This window comes from Micropterus salmoides, unplaced genomic scaffold, assembly GCF_014851395.1.
Source record: "Micropterus salmoides isolate LMB-PRFRI ecotype aquatic unplaced genomic scaffold, ASM1485139v1 Ms_hic_scaffold_10, whole genome shotgun sequence".
NCBI lineage: Eukaryota > Metazoa > Chordata > Actinopteri > Centrarchiformes > Centrarchidae > Micropterus > Micropterus salmoides.
Window position 1 is genome coordinate 29244804 of NW_024040041.1, and position 18671 is coordinate 29263474.

The following is an 18671-nucleotide window of genomic DNA, read 5'->3' on the forward strand; positions in this document are numbered from 1 at the left end:
TGCACCGCTGCGACGTGAAGACTGAAGGGAGCTGGATCCTGCAAAATGATCACATACATGCTTTTGTTTCTTGATTTCAATACATGATTAGTCGGGAATGTCGATACGTCATCATAGATGATCTATACTTCGTGATTATTGTGACTGTGTGCACGTGTAAACCGGTGGTTCCACTCTTATGAGGTTACAAATGTATTCTCCACTTCTTACTTCTCACCAAGCAGCATATGCGCGTATTGCTACCCACCAACCGACCTTGAATGTGTCCTCGGATTAATTCTCACGCGTGATTGGTCGCGGTCGCGGAGCTGCATCAGCTTCCGGGATTTCCATTGGTAGAGCGCGCTGTCCGTAAAACAATACCCGCCTCCTGCTCCGTTTGGTTGGATCTCTCCGCTACCCTTTCTCTCGGCGGTGGGTCGGAGCCGCTGTCCCTGGCCTCGCATGTTCCCCTCTAAATTCCTGTTTTGAATTTGATGCCCCTCTTGTAGATTTGCTCCATTTACACACCTCTGAAAAGGCCACAACCAGGCGTCCGTGTACCCGGTGTTTTATTTGCCCCCAGTATTTGGCGTTTAGAGACTTTAACCCGAACATGGCCGTGGTGAGCGGATCGTCTGGGCCGGTCGCCCGGCTCGAGGGCCGTGAATTCGAATACATGATGAAAAAGCGCTCGGTGACCATCGGCCGGAACTCGTCTCAGGGCTCCGTGGACGTGAGTATGGGCCACTCCAGCTTCATCTCGCGGAGGCATCTGGAGATATTCACCGCCAGCGACGACGGCACGGGCAGCGGGGATTTCTACCTGAGGTGTCTCGGTAAAAACGGGGTGTTTGTAGACGGAGTATTCCTCAGACGGGGCGCCCCTCCTTTGCAGCTACCACGAATGTAAGTCCCCCCTCTGTCTGAACATGTGGGTGCTAGCGTCAGTAGCAAGCCGGCTAAAGTTAACAGTTAACAACATTGGGTTTATAATGGCCAGCAGGGTCGAGAGCACCACGTGTTTTAGCATGTTAGCAAGAACTCCGCATCCTGTTCCTTATGCCATTTTCTTTGTTGACATTTTTGTTAGCAACAGTGTTAATTAGCCGCCTGCTTTCAGTCCACATTCCTTCTTGTGGTTAACTTAGCGTTAGCCACACAAGTTACCACAGTGCTGTATTTGAGCTAGCCAAAACAACCAAGCTAGCTCGTGGCTAAGGGGTATGCTATTGTTGATATTGATTAGTGGTAGTTTCTGTGTCACGTGGACACAGTTGACTCAAAAATGTGCGTCTCGTGATAGTGTAAACATTCGTCTGTGTTGTCAGGCAAACATGTTAGCTAGCAGTTAGCTGCAGCTTCTCTGTAGTTTTGAATGGAGCTCCTCTCGACCCTTAAAACGTAAACAAACACGCCCGTCCCCGCCCTGCCGACTCACAACAGCAGAACCTGCGGGACCTTTGACCTCTATTCAAATCAGCCGAAGTCATGCTAGCAAGTGTATTTAACCAATAGTTTTCTAAAATGAACAATTAACCAATAATTTTTCGCTCTATGTTCGTTTTAAAAGTTAAAAACACGTTTTTGTCAGGGAGGTTGGTTGAGCTTTTGTTTCTGAACTATGTTCTGCATGTTGTAGCTTGCACCGTGCCAGTGTTTAACTTGTTGATAATGTAACATTTATCACACCAATGAATCTATAACCCTGATCTGTACTGGTTGTATTAAAGTAATGATGAGTTCTGCCAGGTATGTTGGGGTACTAACAGAAGATTAATCACTTTTGCTAATAATTTCATTGTTTAGTCATTTAACAAACAACAAAAAGGAATTAACATTTGCAGGTTTGAACTCCTCAGATCATCTCTGGTGACAGCTTAAACAAACCACTTTGTTTAAATTTTCACTATACAGATTTATTTGAGAGTTAGCAGGCCAAAAAGTGGTTGCTGTTGATTCTTGTGATGTAGACAAAACTACCAGTCTCTGCCAACATGGGCCAGACTTCCCACACTGCTCACAGCTATTGTGCAATGCCTCAATGTGAAACCACTTTTTTGTACTGCACAAAGACGAGGCTTGTTTTAACTAGCATTTTCTACTCTTTTTTTACTAATTGTTTTTTGTAGCTGAACACAGGGTTGATAGTTCCTCAATATATGTACTGCTCTTACCCACATCATACATATAGCAGTAAATTTTATTATGCAGGCACAACAAGGAAGGAGCAGCAGTGGTTACATGTATTTCTCACACCTACTGCCAATAAAGACCTTTTAATCAGAAGCCATCTTTACTGCTCAAACTTGCATAAGGAAGACGCTATCTAGCTTGCATGCTTTACTGTAATCTTCAAGCTAGAGAGCACGCAAACGACCCTCACTGTCCATGATGAGACGGGTGTAGCTTCAGATGCAGATTGACAGCATGAGAGAACTTGTAGAGCTGTGGCCCAGGGGACAACTCTGTTGTATTCCAGGGATTCCTCTTTGGTGATGTAAACAGAAAGAAGCAGCCTCCCTTTCCCCTTTCTCTCTCCCCTCCCTGTCCTCTCCCACACCCGCAAATTCGCTCCCAAGTTGGTGCTCTTCCTATCTTCTTTTGTTTACATTCTTTTTGTGTGTGTGTGTCTGGGGGTGTGTGAAGAAAATCAAGTGAAAGTTTTTTAGTTGAACAAGCTTTGTTTGTTGCCATCTTCACAGCTTAGCAGCATAGCAACTGTGCGTTTGTGTTTTAGGAGGTCAGGCCCCATTGTTCATACAGGAGGGAAAATGGGGTTGATACAGAGGCTTCCATGAATGCATGCTTTGAAGGGCATACTCAACAACATGGACATCACTTTCCATAACATCCAGCCTCACTCAGATAATTATAACTGTCTTATTATGAATTCAATTATGAAAATATGCTGAAATGTTAATTAGTTAATTAAGCAATTAGTTGACTAAAGGGCTGAGCATGGAACCATAGTACTAAATTTTTCTAAATGTAGATTTGAGTTTCTGTAAGTGTCTAGTATCAGATCATAACTTGATTACTTACTCTTTAATCTGATATGTCCTTATCTAAATCATGAAGCTAGGCTATATCTGACTCTTCCCTAGCTATGTAGATATCCAGGCAATACTCAGCCCTCTTGATCGAACAATTTTGTCATAATTTTTTTCCTCCTCCTTATGCTTTATTAATCCCTGAGGAGACGTTTTATTAGTTCTCCGATTTTAACCCAGCCTAATTAAGAGCAGCCGGCAGCCACAGTTTAGCACCTGGGGAGCAGTTAGGGGTTCAGGGCCTTGCTCAGGGACAGCTTCAGCAGTGGTCTGTGCTGGACTCGAACAAATTAGTTTTTTAATTAGTTTTGGTCGTTCAAATGCAAAACAGCTGAACAGTCACTGGTCCAAGCTTCTCAAATATGAGGTTCTATATCATTTGAATTGAATCCCTTAGGGTTTGAATTGTTGTTCTGACATTTATAGACTAAACAAGTAATGATAAATTGAAACAACAATCGGTGGATTAATTGATAATGAAAATAATGGTCAGTTGCATTGATATCGACAAGTTAGCATTTACCACCACTCCGGTTTGGAGATTTCTGCTGTTTTGAATTCAGAATGGGTCACCTATGTGATTCATGTAGATCAGATTAGAAATGTGCAACTAAACTCAACTTCAGTTTCGACACTAGGCCAATGCATTCTTATTAGTTATACTGCAGGGGAGGACAGGGTAAGATGCACTCCTGGTTTATCAGTACCTTCATGAGCAATACTGTATCATATGTAAAGGTACATTTTCATTTAATAAATCTAGTTATTCTGTTAGCTTGTGACCAGCGCTAGAGTAATCCTGAAAGTCAGTGAGCACAAGTAGCTTATTTAAAGTAATAACAATCATCTCTGGGCCTTTTTGCTTGCCTGACGACTCAAACATGTTGAAATGGTAGCTCTGATGTCCTCTTCTCAAAATCCCTGTAAAACAAAAAATTACAAACATTTAGCCACACACCAACCAAACTGTGTCCAAAACATGGAGGATTGCAGGCATTTGTCTTCCATCTGGTTTACTTATTTTATGAGACAGCTCCTGGCCAGATTAGGCATTTAGACAACAACAAAAGTTCTTATAAGGCAGCTTGTGTTAATACAACATTAAACACTGATGCGTTACAGAAAGAACATGTGGATATCCGTCAAACCGAGACATTATCTGGGTGGCCTAAATGTTTTCCTTTGCGAAACCGTAGACTATATCGGCTGTGAAAAAGTTAGCTTTAATGAGACCTGATATGAGGGTAGTGTGTTCTCATCTATGTTAAATGGCACCATATATACTAAAATTTTGTCCCACATGCACAGCCTAAACCAACATATGCTGCCTATGTATTACACTGTATTCAGTTATCACAGTTGCTCTGGTTGACAGTTGAGCTTGTTTGTGTTGTCACTAATATTTATGCTCATTGACAGCATGGTGATGGATAGGAAAGAACATAAAAGACATATTAGATATTTTACTGTTCATTGATTTATATTTAGATATGATTGTCCCCACTCTGTCAGCTACACACAGCCGCTAGATATTGAGGAAGGCTCTGATGTTTATTTAAGGAACTTCCACAACTTTATCAGATCCACAGAGAAGTCTGTACTCTTCCAGGAAGGGTGCTCGGAGGGCATATACATAATGAAAGTGTCTCCCCTCACCAGTCTGGCTCCAGGAAGTGTTTTAGTCTCCTCCTGTGAGTGGCAAAGCTAATTTCAGATGTAGGTGTCGGGGAAACGGTTCTCTCAGCAGATGCCAGCTCTGCGAGGGCCTGGCGGAGAAAAAACTGCTGTGCCTGGCACTGTTTGACTAAATGAAAACCAATGTGTGCCTGCTCCGTCTCCAGGGTGTCAGACAGCCTGATCCTAGCAGTGATTTAGACGAGTTCCTTCTATTCACTACCATCTGTGACAGTTGAAGATCTCCCTTCACCCCACGTGTGTGTGTGTGTACATATACACTTCTACAGAATATCAGCCGTGAGCCCATCTTTATCAAAACCAAAATATTAATTTCCTCCTGTTGGCAATACTCTTGCATTCCTGAGTCCATTTTGTTGGTTGTAGTTTTTTAATTCAGTTGCATATCTAATGGAGAAACATTGATAGAAATGTTTCAGCGGTAACTTGTTTGTATGTCTTGGAATCAAACGCTCTCTGTATGTCACAATCATCTGTATTTTTTGACAAGAGAGCTGTAACTTTTTCAACAGAAGATTTTAGAGATGAGAATTAAACATTTAAATCTAATGCACACCACATAGCCTAATCCGACATTACGTTGTAGAATTGGTGAGGTTTGGAAGGTTTGTGGCGCCCCTGCTGCCTCACTGATGAGCGATAGTGGAATTTAGATGCCGATACCGGTGTCAAGTTTTTTATGTTTGTTTTTTACATTAACATTACACAACAAAATAAACACAATAAAATAAGGCTCCTGTAAATTTGTTTTTTCAACCAAGATAAGCACATTTTTATGGTCTTGCTGTTCATCAGCTGACACATACGCCGATACTATATATCTGTGATAAGCTTTTATCAGCCTGACCCTGACTTATCGATCTGGCTACCATGTGTGATGTGTTAATGTTTCTGTTTATCTTTATCCATGATTTTTTTTTTTTTTCCATCTACGGTGTCGAATCCAAAGTGCCTCCACGCATTACTACTCAGATGGTCATGATTGTAGGCTCAGCACGGCTCGCTAGTTCACTCGATTTTACCTTAATGGGGAGAACAACAGTCACCTAGGACATGCCGGGCAGCCTCATTGGACCATAATTCAATGCAGCAACGAGGCACGTTGCATTTAAAGGATAACGGAAATCCATACCCTATTTTCTGCAGCGTGTTGAACATCATTGTGGAAAATGTATTCAAGGGATGTTGGGTACAAAAGATGAGTTCCACATTTGGGTGATCCAAGTCTTAAAAAACTGCTTGAGCATTAAGTTCATTGATTCTTTTCATTATTAATTGACCACCAAATTATTTTGTATGATTCATGTAGTCTAAAAAAATGTAAAAAGAAATAGCAATAGCTTTTATGGACAACACATTTCTAAACCACAGAGTAGAAGTGCACATGAGGCTTTTTTATTTAATTTTTTTTTATAGTAGCTGACCTGATGGCTGAGGCTCCTGAGCTTTAAGCGTGTCTTTATATTTACCACTCTGTCCTCAATTGAGGCCACCAGACCCCCCCAAAAACACCAGAGCAGCTCCAAGCTTTGCTTCCACAATGCAGTAAAATGAGATAACTGATAAATCCTCTGGTTTTTGCTACTTGCAGCAAAGATATTCAGTCAGTGTTGGGAGGAAGAAGGGAGCTTCATCAAGCCATTGGATCAGTATTCAAATTTAATTAACGTACACGTTGTTTCTTTTCGCTAATTAAAGTCAGCCACAACGGTTCTGCCACAGCTGAGGTTTATGTGGTGTTATTAGGTACGTTGAGATTTGATTTGCCTTTTAAAATGCTGTTTTCATTAACACGTGCCTCTTGTCTCTTGTTTTTTACTTTTACAGGTGCACATTCAGGTTCCCCAGTACAAACATCAAGATCACATTCACAGCGCTGTCCAGTGGGAAGAAAGTGAAGCGCGAGGCTCCAGAGTCCCCAGTGAAACCAGTACAGCCTCAGATCTCCCCCCTGACCATCAACATTCCAGACAACATCGCTCACCTAATGAGCCCCCTGCCATCGCCTACTGGCACCATTAGGTACGCACTACTGCAAAGTATTATGCATTCACTGGCTTGAAGCGGGCAGGGAGTGACGTTTCTTAGCGCAACATATGAGTATCTGGAAATCCTCCTCACAGCTGGTGCTGAATCATTTAGCATTCATTTACCACTCTGGTTTGAGTCTATTTTTTAAAATGTATCTGTAAATTTGATCAGATTGGAGGCAGTTTTAATGAAATACAAAAATCCTGATTAACAAATATCAAATGGGAAAAATAAAAGCGTTTACTAAGATTTAATATGTTCAGGACTTCTTACCATCTGTTCGGCAAATAAAACAGTACAACAGTTTTCTGATTCTAAGCACGTTGATCGGTGCACGGTGGTAAGAAAAGTCACTCCCACGCCGTCCCTTGTTGACCTTGAGGTGTCAACTGACCTTGACCTGATGGTGATAAGCTTAGGCTTAGTTCACCGGCTGTGGGGTTCAGAGAGGAAGGCAGCTCCATCTCAGACTCGTAGATCCTCTCAACCCCTGATCTCAGCCAAATGGCTAAAAAGCAACAATGTTTCTTCTGTCATACAAGTCACATGAAGGTTATATTATAATGTGTTTACTGTTAATGAAAGAGGCAGCAGGTGTAGCACATGGAGGAATCCTGAGCTGCTGCCTCTTTGTTTGGTTTACGAACATCTCCTCAGTCCCCTGAGTACTGAAATGGGCATTAAATATGGAAATTGTCCTTTAGATGAAGTCTCTTCATCCCCTGGTAATATAGAGTATCAACTGGATAATTAGACTTCATTAAGATTTGAATACATTGTTGCTTTAGGCTTCAAAAGTGACTGCAGTATTTCCAGACAGAGGTTGGGCGAGTTGCATAGATATCGGCCAAAAGCGTGCCACTGCAGCACAGACTGCAGATGAGCCGAGCCGGGGAACCTACTTGTGCCCCTTCTGGGAAATGAAAAGCTAGTTTATATTTTTGGTTTAAGCACTTAATCCAAACCTGTAGTTGGTTGTTTATTTCTTCATTTAGTGTAAGCAATCTCTACAGCAGGTTTGTTGGCAGCTGACCGTCGTGTTGTGTTTTTCCTGCAGTGCTGCTAACTCGTGCCCCTCCAGCCCGCGGGGGGCGGGCTCTTCGGGCTACAGGATGGGTGGTCGCATGGTCAGTTCTGCAGAGCTGCAGCTTATGAATGACAACTCTCAGCCTGAGAACGACAAAGACGCCTCTGGAGGAGACAGTCCCAAGGTGAGAGCGCGACAAACATCCAGTCACTCTGTCAGGGGAAGATTTCTTTAAACCTGACCTTTTTAGTTTGACTCTGTTTAATATTTCATCAAATATTTCACTGTGGAGTGTGATGTTGACTCTGTCCACTGGTGTCACTGACCTTTAATAAACACCCACAGGGCCCCTATGTAAATCCCACTCAAACAGGTTTTAAATGTGTCTTTAAATATTACTCTTAACACACAACATTTAAGACACTAACAAATTATTTTACATTCTTTATTATAATCTTGCTGCTTGTCAATACAAATTATTGAAAATTATGAGAAAAACATTCCCATTATTCCACTAATTTCAGAGGAATATATTTAGTGCAAGTATAAGAAGGGCTTCAACAAATGGATTTATTGATTATTTTGCTGACTGTTTTCTCTGTTAATGTTTTGGTCTTTTAAAATGTCAGAAAGCCCGAGGTGGTGTCTTCAAGTTGCTCTTTTTATCTGACCAACAGACCAGCTACAATATAAGACAAGGAAAAACGGCAGATGATCACATTTCAGAAGGGACTGTCATTTCTTAGGCATGTTTGCATTACAAATGATCAAAAATTTGCCAATTGTTTTTCATTTTAGCTCTAAACATAACGTGTTATATTGACAACATGGTGAAAACACTCCTATATATATATATATATAAAATCTCCAGAGATACTTTTATGGCAACAGTTTTGCAGACAAACAGTACAGTGGCTGCAAGATTCTGGTGGATATTCAAATCATACTACTTAAACAGAGAAGTGTGAAATTGACAATTTATGATGCAAGCAAACTGCATGCAGCATGCTTGTGTTTGCCTCGACTGCTCTGTGATGCATGATAGTAAGGGAGTACCAAACGGGTCATACGGGCAAAAAATGAACTGATCAGGGGGAAATACTTCGCTCTTGTTGCTGCCAGTTTGATTTTAGAGCTACAGACTGACAGGCAACTATTTCTATTAGGGATACACCGAAATGAAAATTCTTGGCCGAAGCAGAAACCGAATATAATCATCAACTAAGAATATATTATACGTTTCATAAATACCGAACAAGGTTTTTCACATTTTTTTTTCTTCCTTTTAGTTTTCCTTTTTTTTTAACTATGGCATAAATTAAGAAGTCAAAATGTGCGTTTTTACTCAGTGTTTCCCACATGATTTGGAGAGACTATGGTGGGTGGGTCCAAGGCCCAAGAGGTTAAGTAAATGTCATGTGTCCATTTACTATTATAGTACACATGTAATGTGTTTTATACTTTCTGTGAATACAATCCAATTAATCTTATTACCATCGTGTATAGACACCTTATTTTGGGCGTGGTCACATGTGTATCCTCGCACTAAATTCATCAATTCCGACCCAACTTGATAAATGTTGTATGTGGTTCTCATAAAGCGTAACATGAAGACTTCACAGCCTCTCTTCAGGTAGGACTCTCATACTACAATACTTGTCTTTGTAAAGAGAGAAACTGACAGGATAAAGTCTCTAACCTGCCTGTCAGCTCGCTCTGGTCCGTTTCAGTGGATTTACCATAACGTTCTCACAAACGAGTGAGAGAAACACTCAAAGCGGGTCAGACCGTTTGTTGCCTTTTCTAAGAAGTCAGCCACAGATGGAGTGGATGTGCCAGGAGACAATTCAGCATAACAGTGTCCGCAAACGGCCATTTTTGTGTCTTTCTCTGACACTTTAACAGGCTTCCACACGGCCGACATGTCAACGTAATTGTTCGATAAAATTTACTCTGCCTTTTGACTTATTAGGCCAAACATGCTATTTTCAGCTGATTAATTTCCATAGCTGAACACTCATTTCAGATTTTCATGCGAAAATGTCAAAACTTTGCTGGTTGCATCTTCTTCAATATGACCATCTGCTGCTTTTCTCTGTTTTACAGATAATAAAAAAAAAACATTAGTTGCAGACCCAAGCCTTTATTGTCTATAAAAAATCTTTGTTCAGGCAGTTTTACATGATGAGTTAGATATTTGACAGCTGGTTGATGAAATGAGGACAGTTTGTTTGTGTGAGTGTGATCTTCTTCTGATTAGTGGAACTCGAAGCCACAGCCACACTAATTCATAAATCTGCATTTGTCCTCTGCTCCACAGGATGACTCCAAACCTCCATACTCCTATGCACAGCTGATAGTCCAGGCCATAACGCTGGCTACGGACAAACAGCTCACACTAAATGGTATCTACAATCACATCACAAAGAACTACCCCTACTACAGGACTGCAGACAAGGGCTGGCAGGTGAGCTCTGTTTGTGTTCATGTTTGTCTGTTAGAGGAAACTTTGACTGTCAGCATGATGGCACAAATATAACAGACCTGTCGAAGAGCCTCACTACTCCTGCCTTGCCTCTGTTGCAGAACTCGATCCGTCACAACCTGTCGTTGAACCGCTATTTCATCAAAGTGGCGCGGTCGCAGGAGGAGCCAGGCAAAGGTTCGTTCTGGAGGATAGACCCGTCCTCGGAGGGCAAGCTCATCGAGCAGGCCTTTAGGAAACGAAGGCCCCGGGGCGTCCCCTGCTTCCGGACCCCACACGGACCCCTCTCCTCCAGGTCTGATTGTACCCCACTGTCTCACACTCGTGCTTTGATCCATACACAGGTTAAAACGGTTCACTGCAGTCTCCCAGAGTGCCTTGCGTTCATCACCCAGTATTAAAGGAAGCATAAATGAGCTCATACAGTTAAACAGCCTGTTAATAACTACAGAGTTCCATTTGAGTCATTAGGACAATCGTTTTTTGCATTTTGTTGCACGTTTTACAAACATTATTTAAATAATTGTGTTGATATCCCCTAATGGTTGTAAAATTTAACAGCACGTTGCATTATTTACAAACTCAATTTCACTCTATAACTTGTTATATTGTGACAATAAACCTACCTCAATTCTTACATTTGTACTGGTTGCAGTTGTTTTGACCGTACTGAAATGTCTTCCTTCTCTGTGCCATAGAGCTTCATTGTTGTTTTAAAAAAACTATTAAAACCTTCAGTCTGGCCACGATGACGGAGCTCATCGGTTAACCTGACTTGTCTGTCTGACTCTCAGGAGTGCCCCGGCGTCTCCCAATCACTCGGGGGTTCTTTCCGCTCACTCCAGCGGCATCCAGACCCCCGACAGCCTTTCACGGGAGGGCTCCCCGGTTCCCCTGGAGCTGGAGACCCCCGCAGCTCCTGCCCCGGTGTCCACCACGGTGGTCCAGCCCAAACTGGCAGTCATCCAGGAAGCACGCTTTGCACAAAACACACCAGGTATGAGACACCCCCCCCCCCGCACTGTGTGATCTTCACATGGCAGAATATGAGGCTCTCTCACAAACAAAAAAATCAGTTTAAAGCAGTGTTTTGTAGTTTTCAGTGGAGCTACTTAATCCTCTGTTGATTCTGGCTTTGTTCCAATTCTCTGCCGCAACATGTTCAAATGTTTTCATCTCTCATTGTTGTGTTGATACTAGTCAGCTTTTCTTTAAAGTACACAATCACTCACATTGTCTCTTCTCACAGACTGCAGGTAATCAGTTTTAAAACAACAAAACAGTTAAACACATCTGTTTAGTTTAATGTTAATTAAAAAGTCTAAATCATGTGTCTTACACAAATAAAATAAATCTCATCTGTAGATTTCACTGTAAAACTGTACAAGGGTTGTTAAATTTTATTGCCACTCCCATAATTTGTTGGAACACTTTACTGTCTCCAGTTAAAACCATTACAGGTCTTGTTAAACCTGTCTGGTTCTTGGCCATTTTTTGAACAGCAGTGTTACACATGAGCAGCTTAAATTGATACTGACTTTAAAATGACCTCAAACATTTATTGACCTGACAGGAATGTAAACACACATAGCTCCTGGTTTGTTTCCTCTTCATTTGCCCCTTATCTCTTCACACTGTGTTACAATCACTGTTTCTTTAGCACACCCTGAGTGTCTGAGTGTCCCATGCACACGGCTGCGTTTTGGTTTGAAAACGCTGCTGACCCCGTTTTTCGTTTTAAAACTGGGTAGCGTTTTCAGGCAGACGGGCAAAAACGGAGGACTTTAGAAACGATGACGCAGACGCTCACGTTTAGCTCTAGGATTGGGTATTTATATTAAAATATTTTGTACCGTGCAAATAACGCTTATAGCCTACACGTCACCGTATTTACAGATAAAATCTGGTGTGGTGTGTAGTACTTCATTCTTTGAATAGACCATCTGCTTGCTGCTACGTGAACTTCCACTAGCTGTGCATTTTCAGTTGTTTTAGCATAGATGGAGATCAACTCTGATACGCAGCTAAAACGCTGGTCTGGACGGAGATCGTATTCGTTTTAAAACTCTGAATCTGTCCACTTTTTTGATTCCTACGTTTTCTTCTTTTTTGTTCTTCTGTATCTGTTCCAGGCTCGCCTGTTAACAACCAGCCGGTACTCATAGCAGTCCAGCGTCAGTTACCTCAAACCATGAAGCCAGTGACTTACACCATGGCCTCCCCAGTGAGCACCAGCACCTCCCAGCCTGCAGTCCAGACTGTCCACGTCCTGCAGCAGTTCCCAGCAGGGTCCCTCAACTCCGCCGTCATCGCCCAGCCAGCCACCATCATCAACAAGAGCGAGCTGCAGGAGAACGGAGAGCACACAGAGGTCAAAGGTGAGGCAGGATGGGAAATGTTTCAATAGACTGCCATCAAGGGCTGCGTATCAAACTTGTCCAAAACACGTACCAATAATGATAATTATCGAGACATAATTTTTACAATAAAACAAATGTTTGAAGAAATTAACTTGAATGAATAATGAATTAGCACTTGAGTTTTCTTTTTTAAGATACATTTTTTGTTGAGGAATAGGTTCTTAAAAAAACATTCAACTTAATTTAACTCGTACATATTTGAAAGAAGATTTTATCATAATTGTTTTGATTGTTCTGCCTCAGTTATGTTAAGTGATCCACTGTTTGGCATCAAGTGTTTCTTCTGAACATAAAGACAATCTGTAGACATCTGTTATCTTCAACTTTCACTTCAAAATTTGCCTTTAAACTTGAAAGAAATTATGACTTGACATTTATTGTGATAATTATTGATATCGAATGATAGGAAATCAGTAGCCACTGCTCCCACAGCTCAATCTTTTTCCAAAATATGTATGATTCATTCATGAGTTCTCCAGAAATCTTTTTTCAAATCATTTCCTAAATTGATTCATCACTGTTAAAACTGTTGTAACAGTACAGTCTCAGATGGTTGCAATGAGTGCCCAGTGGCTGAGCTCTGTTTATTTTTATTTTTTTTGTTAGCTTGACCGTCTAACGCATGCAGTGTGAAATGTTTGTGTCCCCTCAGTCAAAGTGGAGACAATTCCCACCATCACCTCTATAGGCGGCTCCGGCCGCATCATCCAGAGCACCCAGTCAGCCACTCCCCTGCAGACTGTTACCATAGTGCAGCAGGCCCCCATGGGTCAGCACCAGCTGCCTATCAAGGCCATCACGCAGAACGGTACCCACAGCATCACCACTGCCATCCAGGGTCCCGCCAGCTCAGGTGAGAAACACAGGAACAGTATGAGAAGCAGAGAAAAATCTACATTGATTTGTGTCTCATAACGCTCACAGTTAGGATTATTATAATTATTTGTTCGTAGAGACGTTAGTTGAGAATAAAAAGTTAACTTTGTGCTCCGAGACTCTTGTAAATGTTAAGTGAGGATAAACAAACAAAATTTTGTCCATGAGTGATCCGCTCTCTGGAGCTTCCAACATGCAAAACTTCAATAACTGTTTTTAATTACAACTTCTTTGTAAAAAACAAATTTTTTTACATTTTCTATTACAGTAAATTCCCCAAAGTTGATAAATTATATTAAATTTAAGTTATTTTCATCATGGATTAATCTGCTAGTATTTTCTTGATCGATCTATCTATTAACCAGTTGGTCTTTTAAATTGTCAGAAAATGTAATCACAGTTTTCCAGAGTCCAAGATGATGTCTTCAGATTGCTTGTTTTTTCTGACCAGCAGTCTAAAATCCAAAGATTATCAGTTTGCAGTGATAAATACTCACATTTGAAAAGCTGCAACAAAGAACTTTTAGTTCTTTTGCTTGAAACGTTATCATAATCAAACTATTAAATTTAGTCAATCAACTAATTGATTTATGCACTACTTGTTTCAGATCTAGTTGGATCTTTTCAGCTGTAAATACATGGTGCTTCTTAACCCAAATGATTCAAGCTAACCACGAGATGGCAATAATGTTTATGTTAAAAAGTAAAGAGTCTTTATTATCCCACACTGGCAGCAGCTGAGCTGACCACACTTCCCACAGGCCTCTTGCTTAAAGATGATGGTTAACCGCTGTTTGAACAGCTGTGACAGTGAAGTGTTTCCTCTGTTAACCCGCCCCTTCCCTTCTATTTCCTCCTGTTCAGCTTCTGTTGTGGCGAGCCCCCTCCACTTGCTGGCGACCCACGCCTCTGCCTCAGCCTCCCTCCCCACCAAACGACAGAACGGAGACCAACAGGCCAGCGAACAGCCGGACGCCAAGCGCGTCAAATCAGAGGATGAGGCCCCGCCCCCGGCCGCCGCGGCAGACTCAGACTCGTCGGCAGCTAAAAACCAAGACAGCCACCTCAACTAGTCTGTACAACCACACACACACCACACGACCCCCACCACCTTCTCCTCCCCCCCCACGATTTCTCTCTCTCGTCACTGTCGTTCGTTTTGTTTCTCCTCCTTCTACCACTGACTCCCGAGGTGCCAAACGGAGAGGATTCTTTTCATTTTCAGTTTGGCTTATCTATTCTAGAGCATCAAAAGGAAAAAAAAAAAATGTCCACCCCTTTAAAGACTGGAATGTGGGTTGAGAACAAAATAAAGAAATGGGACAAAGATGAACTCAAAGGCGTCCACTATGAGCCACTGAAACAGGAGAGTGACTAAACCAAGACCACAGGAAGCCTTAACAACAATTAACCCTTAAGAGCTGACCTTTGACCTCAAGTGGTCCAGCGGGGAGAGGCCTGGACTCAACTCGGCCCGGATGCCACCTTTCTGCCGTATCTACCTCAGAGCAGAAAGGAGAGTCCGGCAGCCAGCAGACAACAAACTTCGCGGACCCGTCAAGGCGGCTCTGGATGGAAGTGACCAACTGCACGACAAGTACGACGAGCATTCATTGGTTAAAAAATAAAGAACAAAAGCGGTCAACTCATTCAGAAAGGGATCAACTCGGAGCCAATATTCCTGAAACTCTGGCAGCTAGCCTCTCACAATACTGACCTTCCTTTATCGCAGCTGTACGTAGATATGCAGTATTTTGTTGTTCAAATGTGGAGCATAGGATTTTTTTTTTTAATGTATTTTCACTTATCTAGATAAGTAATAATTTAATTAAAGGAGCGTTCAAAATGATGAGGTCTGACATTTCATTAACTAAGTTAGAAATCTCTTTTTTTTTTTTTCTACGTGGACTTCCTTTTTCTGTTCTGTGAAACAGTGTATTAGTTTTTGTAATATTTGTTTCTTTTCCCCCCTCGTTCTGACATATCCATATGAAATTTGCTTAGTTATACCTACATATTTTAATACTTGCACAGATAAGTGATATAAGCATATGAAATCTCCATGTGTAGTTCCAGATGTTGACCTTGCATGTATCCGACAACAGAAGTTGTTAACTGTAAATTGAACCGAGGGGAAAAAAGACCTGCACTTGATTACATGTTTGTGTTTTCATTTCCCTTCTTAATTTTTTTTATTTTCCTCCCACCCTCCTCCTCCTCCTCCTCATCCTTCCCGGCTGTGTTGACGTTGTGGTGTTGGCAGACCCCCCCCTCCCCCGTGCTTGATAATTTTACTCTGTTCTGGCGACCTGGCGAGTCTGTTTTCTGATTGTACACGTTCCAAACAATAGTAAAAGGAAAAAAATTGATGTTTGTTCTGCTTAAGTGGAGAAATGCTTTTTTTTTTTTTTTTTTTAATAAATTAATTTAAAGCCCTTTTCTGGATCTGTATGTTTGCTTAAATATCAGAACCATGTTTTGAATAAAGCAGCAAACAAATGTCATTGGTCTGAACACTGGTTGTAGCTCCACTCTTCTCCACAGGGGGTCAGTATAGGAATGTGTTTCAGGCTGTGGTTAAAGTAGATTAACTTTGTACTTTAACACAAGATGGCTGCATTGCATTAACACATGAGTGGTCAGATACACAGCGTTTCTTAAATATACATAATATTAACAATCTAATCAATCATAAAGCAGTTACAAAAATGTTTTCAGTTTACCTCAGGAAGTAGGAGATAGATCATTACACATTCATTTAACAGTTAAACCGTTTCATTGATCTTTTTCCATGCAGAGGTTGCCTCTTTCTTTTTTCATATGTAGATTTTTATTTTCTCTATTTTGACAGGATATATTTTTACTGCAGAAAACACAGTTTACTGAACAAACATTTATTTTATAAGGAGGATAAAATCACAAAGGGTGATCAAGTGATGTAGAAAAACAGGAAAAAGTTCAGTTGAACTGAAAGCGGCAAAAATTAGTAAAGGGTAATATTTAAAGAGACGGAGTTGCAATGAACGGTTACTTCAAATGTTTCTCTCTGAATTTATCACAGCCCAACAACTACATGGAAAGATTAACGGGGATCAAAATCCTTGTGAATCAATCAAACAAACCGTTCAAAGGGAGGAATGTTAACACTCAGCCACCTAATTGTGCACATATTTTCAAAAACAGATGAGGATTAGAGCCTACATCTGAGTACGCGTCTGCTCGCTGATGGCTTTAGTTTCTCAGCGTCGATGTTGTTCTGATGTGTTTTTGGATAAACAGACGCCCAACGACACATAAAACAATAATCCTGTTTGGACCCCGGTGAGTTCCAACATTCCTCCTTTGTGTTGGAGGAGCTAAATAAAGCTACTGTGTCGAAGGTGTTTCCTCACTTCAGCTGCCGCAGAGACGGCTCGAAGATTCAGATGTGAGCGGATGTAATAAGGAAACTCCGCTGTTAGCCACTTGCTGTATGCATGAGGAAATGGTGGTTTCATTCTTCAATATCTGTGTGAAACCATAAGCTCATCCCTGACATGTGCCCAAACATTGACAAATAAATACAGACAGCAGCACTGATGGAGACACTGGGCTTCCTGCAGGTTTGTTAGTTAATCTGATCCCACTAAGCTGTTACAACAGAAGAGAGAAAGTCTTGCATGCAGTTTTATAGCACATAGGCTATACAGCAAAAAAAAAGAGTCAACACACTACTCTGTTTTAGTTTAAAAACGGAGAATTAAAAAGAATACGATTTCTGTCCACACCAGCTTTTTGTCCATACTAAAAAGAAAGAAAACGCACATCTAGTGGCCCTTCACGTACACATGGCATGCACGTGCCAGTGTAAACATGAAGCACATGGTCTGTTCCGTAGTTACAGAAGATCTGGTGAAATAATAAAGTAATGCAGACTACACCAGGTTTTATTTTGCATGGACCAATAACAAGTTGGGACTGTTACTGAATGTAACACTGGAGTTAAAAGCCACTGTGGTGGAAAACAGACTGGGAGTCGTTGCAAAGTAAATACGGTGACATTCACAGTACAAGTGTAGGCTGTAAGTGTTATTTGCACAGTACAAAATATTTTAATAAAAATACCAAGTCAAAAGCTGTCAGTAGCATCGTGTTTCTACTTTGCATGACTTATGAGACCAAATGAAAGACCCAAATGTGAGCGTCTGCGTCCTCTGCCTGTCTTCACTAAAACGCCCTCCGGTGTTTTAAAACGAAGTGTGGAGGAGAGGTGCAAACACAGCAAAAGGTCTCCATTTTAAAACCAAAACCAGTAGCATGTGTAACATGTGAACTACATATGAATGGGGAGCGCTGGTCAAAGCGCTGACAAATGAACACTGGTAACCCTGGAGAGCAGGCTTGGTGGGCCCAGACTGCAAAGGGCACTCTGTAAAATATTAAAATCCAGGAATCCCTAGTTGTGTTTACAGGAGATGGTTGTAACTCTTTTTAAAGAAGTGCTACAACCCAACCCACCCCTATCAGCCATTATTTAGCTCACTGTATTAGCATAGTGGTTTGAAATTAGAAAGGACAAAATGCATCACATATATGTCTATGAAGATTCTCAGTCATCCAGGTCATAGTTATCCAACGAAGGTTAAAATGAAGGGCAACTGGACTTGGTTGAAGCTACTGGAAGACGTTTCGTCCCTTATCCAAAGGACTTCTTCAGTTCTGACTGACTGGCAGGGAAACTCAGCTATCCATCATTGGTATCTTCACCTGAGGCCAATAGGTTACGTTTGTTGAGTTTCCTGGGAAGTGATGAAAGGTGAAGATACCAACGATGGTCGTTCAGTCTTGGCCACAGGTAGTCTCAACGACTGTAACGACTGTCGTCACAGCAACAAGGAACACTAACGAACCAGCGGTATCGATGACCCGAGATAACGACCCCACTGAGGTTAAATAGCTGAGTTTCCCTGCCAGTCAGTCAGAACTGAAGAAGTCCTTTGGATAAGGGACGAAACGTCTTCCAGTAGCTTCAACCAAGTCCAGTTGCCCTTCATTTTAACCTTCGTTGGATGCATCACATATAGCCTAAGAAACTACATTTCAGTCTAATATAAGAAGTACAATTT

General features: G+C 41.4%; 1 protein-coding gene across 1 annotated transcript; it reads left to right on the forward strand.

Moving 5' to 3' along the window:
• Window positions 1-395: 395 nt before the first annotated feature.
• Window positions 396-16002, forward strand: foxk2b (forkhead box K2b). The gene is made up of 9 exons (XM_038707337.1): window positions 396-888; window positions 6555-6749; window positions 7816-7969; window positions 10106-10252; window positions 10372-10565; window positions 11065-11267; window positions 12403-12648; window positions 13343-13543; window positions 14431-16002. Exons 1-9 carry the CDS (start codon window positions 596-598, stop codon window positions 14637-14639), a joined length of 1842 nt encoding a protein of 613 aa, XP_038563265.1. The 5' UTR covers window positions 396-595; the 3' UTR covers window positions 14640-16002.
• Window positions 16003-18671: the final 2669 nt, after the last annotated feature.

Bases quoted from the DNA above. Each gene is read 5' to 3' on its own strand.
- foxk2b (XM_038707337.1), top strand. From the start codon at position 596: ATGGCCGTGGTGAGCGGATCGTCTGGGCCGGTCGCCCGGCTCGAGGGC. The intron at 6,750-7,815 runs GTACGCACTACT...TTTTTCCTGCAG, and splicing joins TCGCCTACTGGCACCATTAG to TGCTGCTAACTCGTGCCCCT. The intron at 11,268-12,402 runs GTATGAGACACC...TATCTGTTCCAG, and splicing joins CTTTGCACAAAACACACCAG to GCTCGCCTGTTAACAACCAG.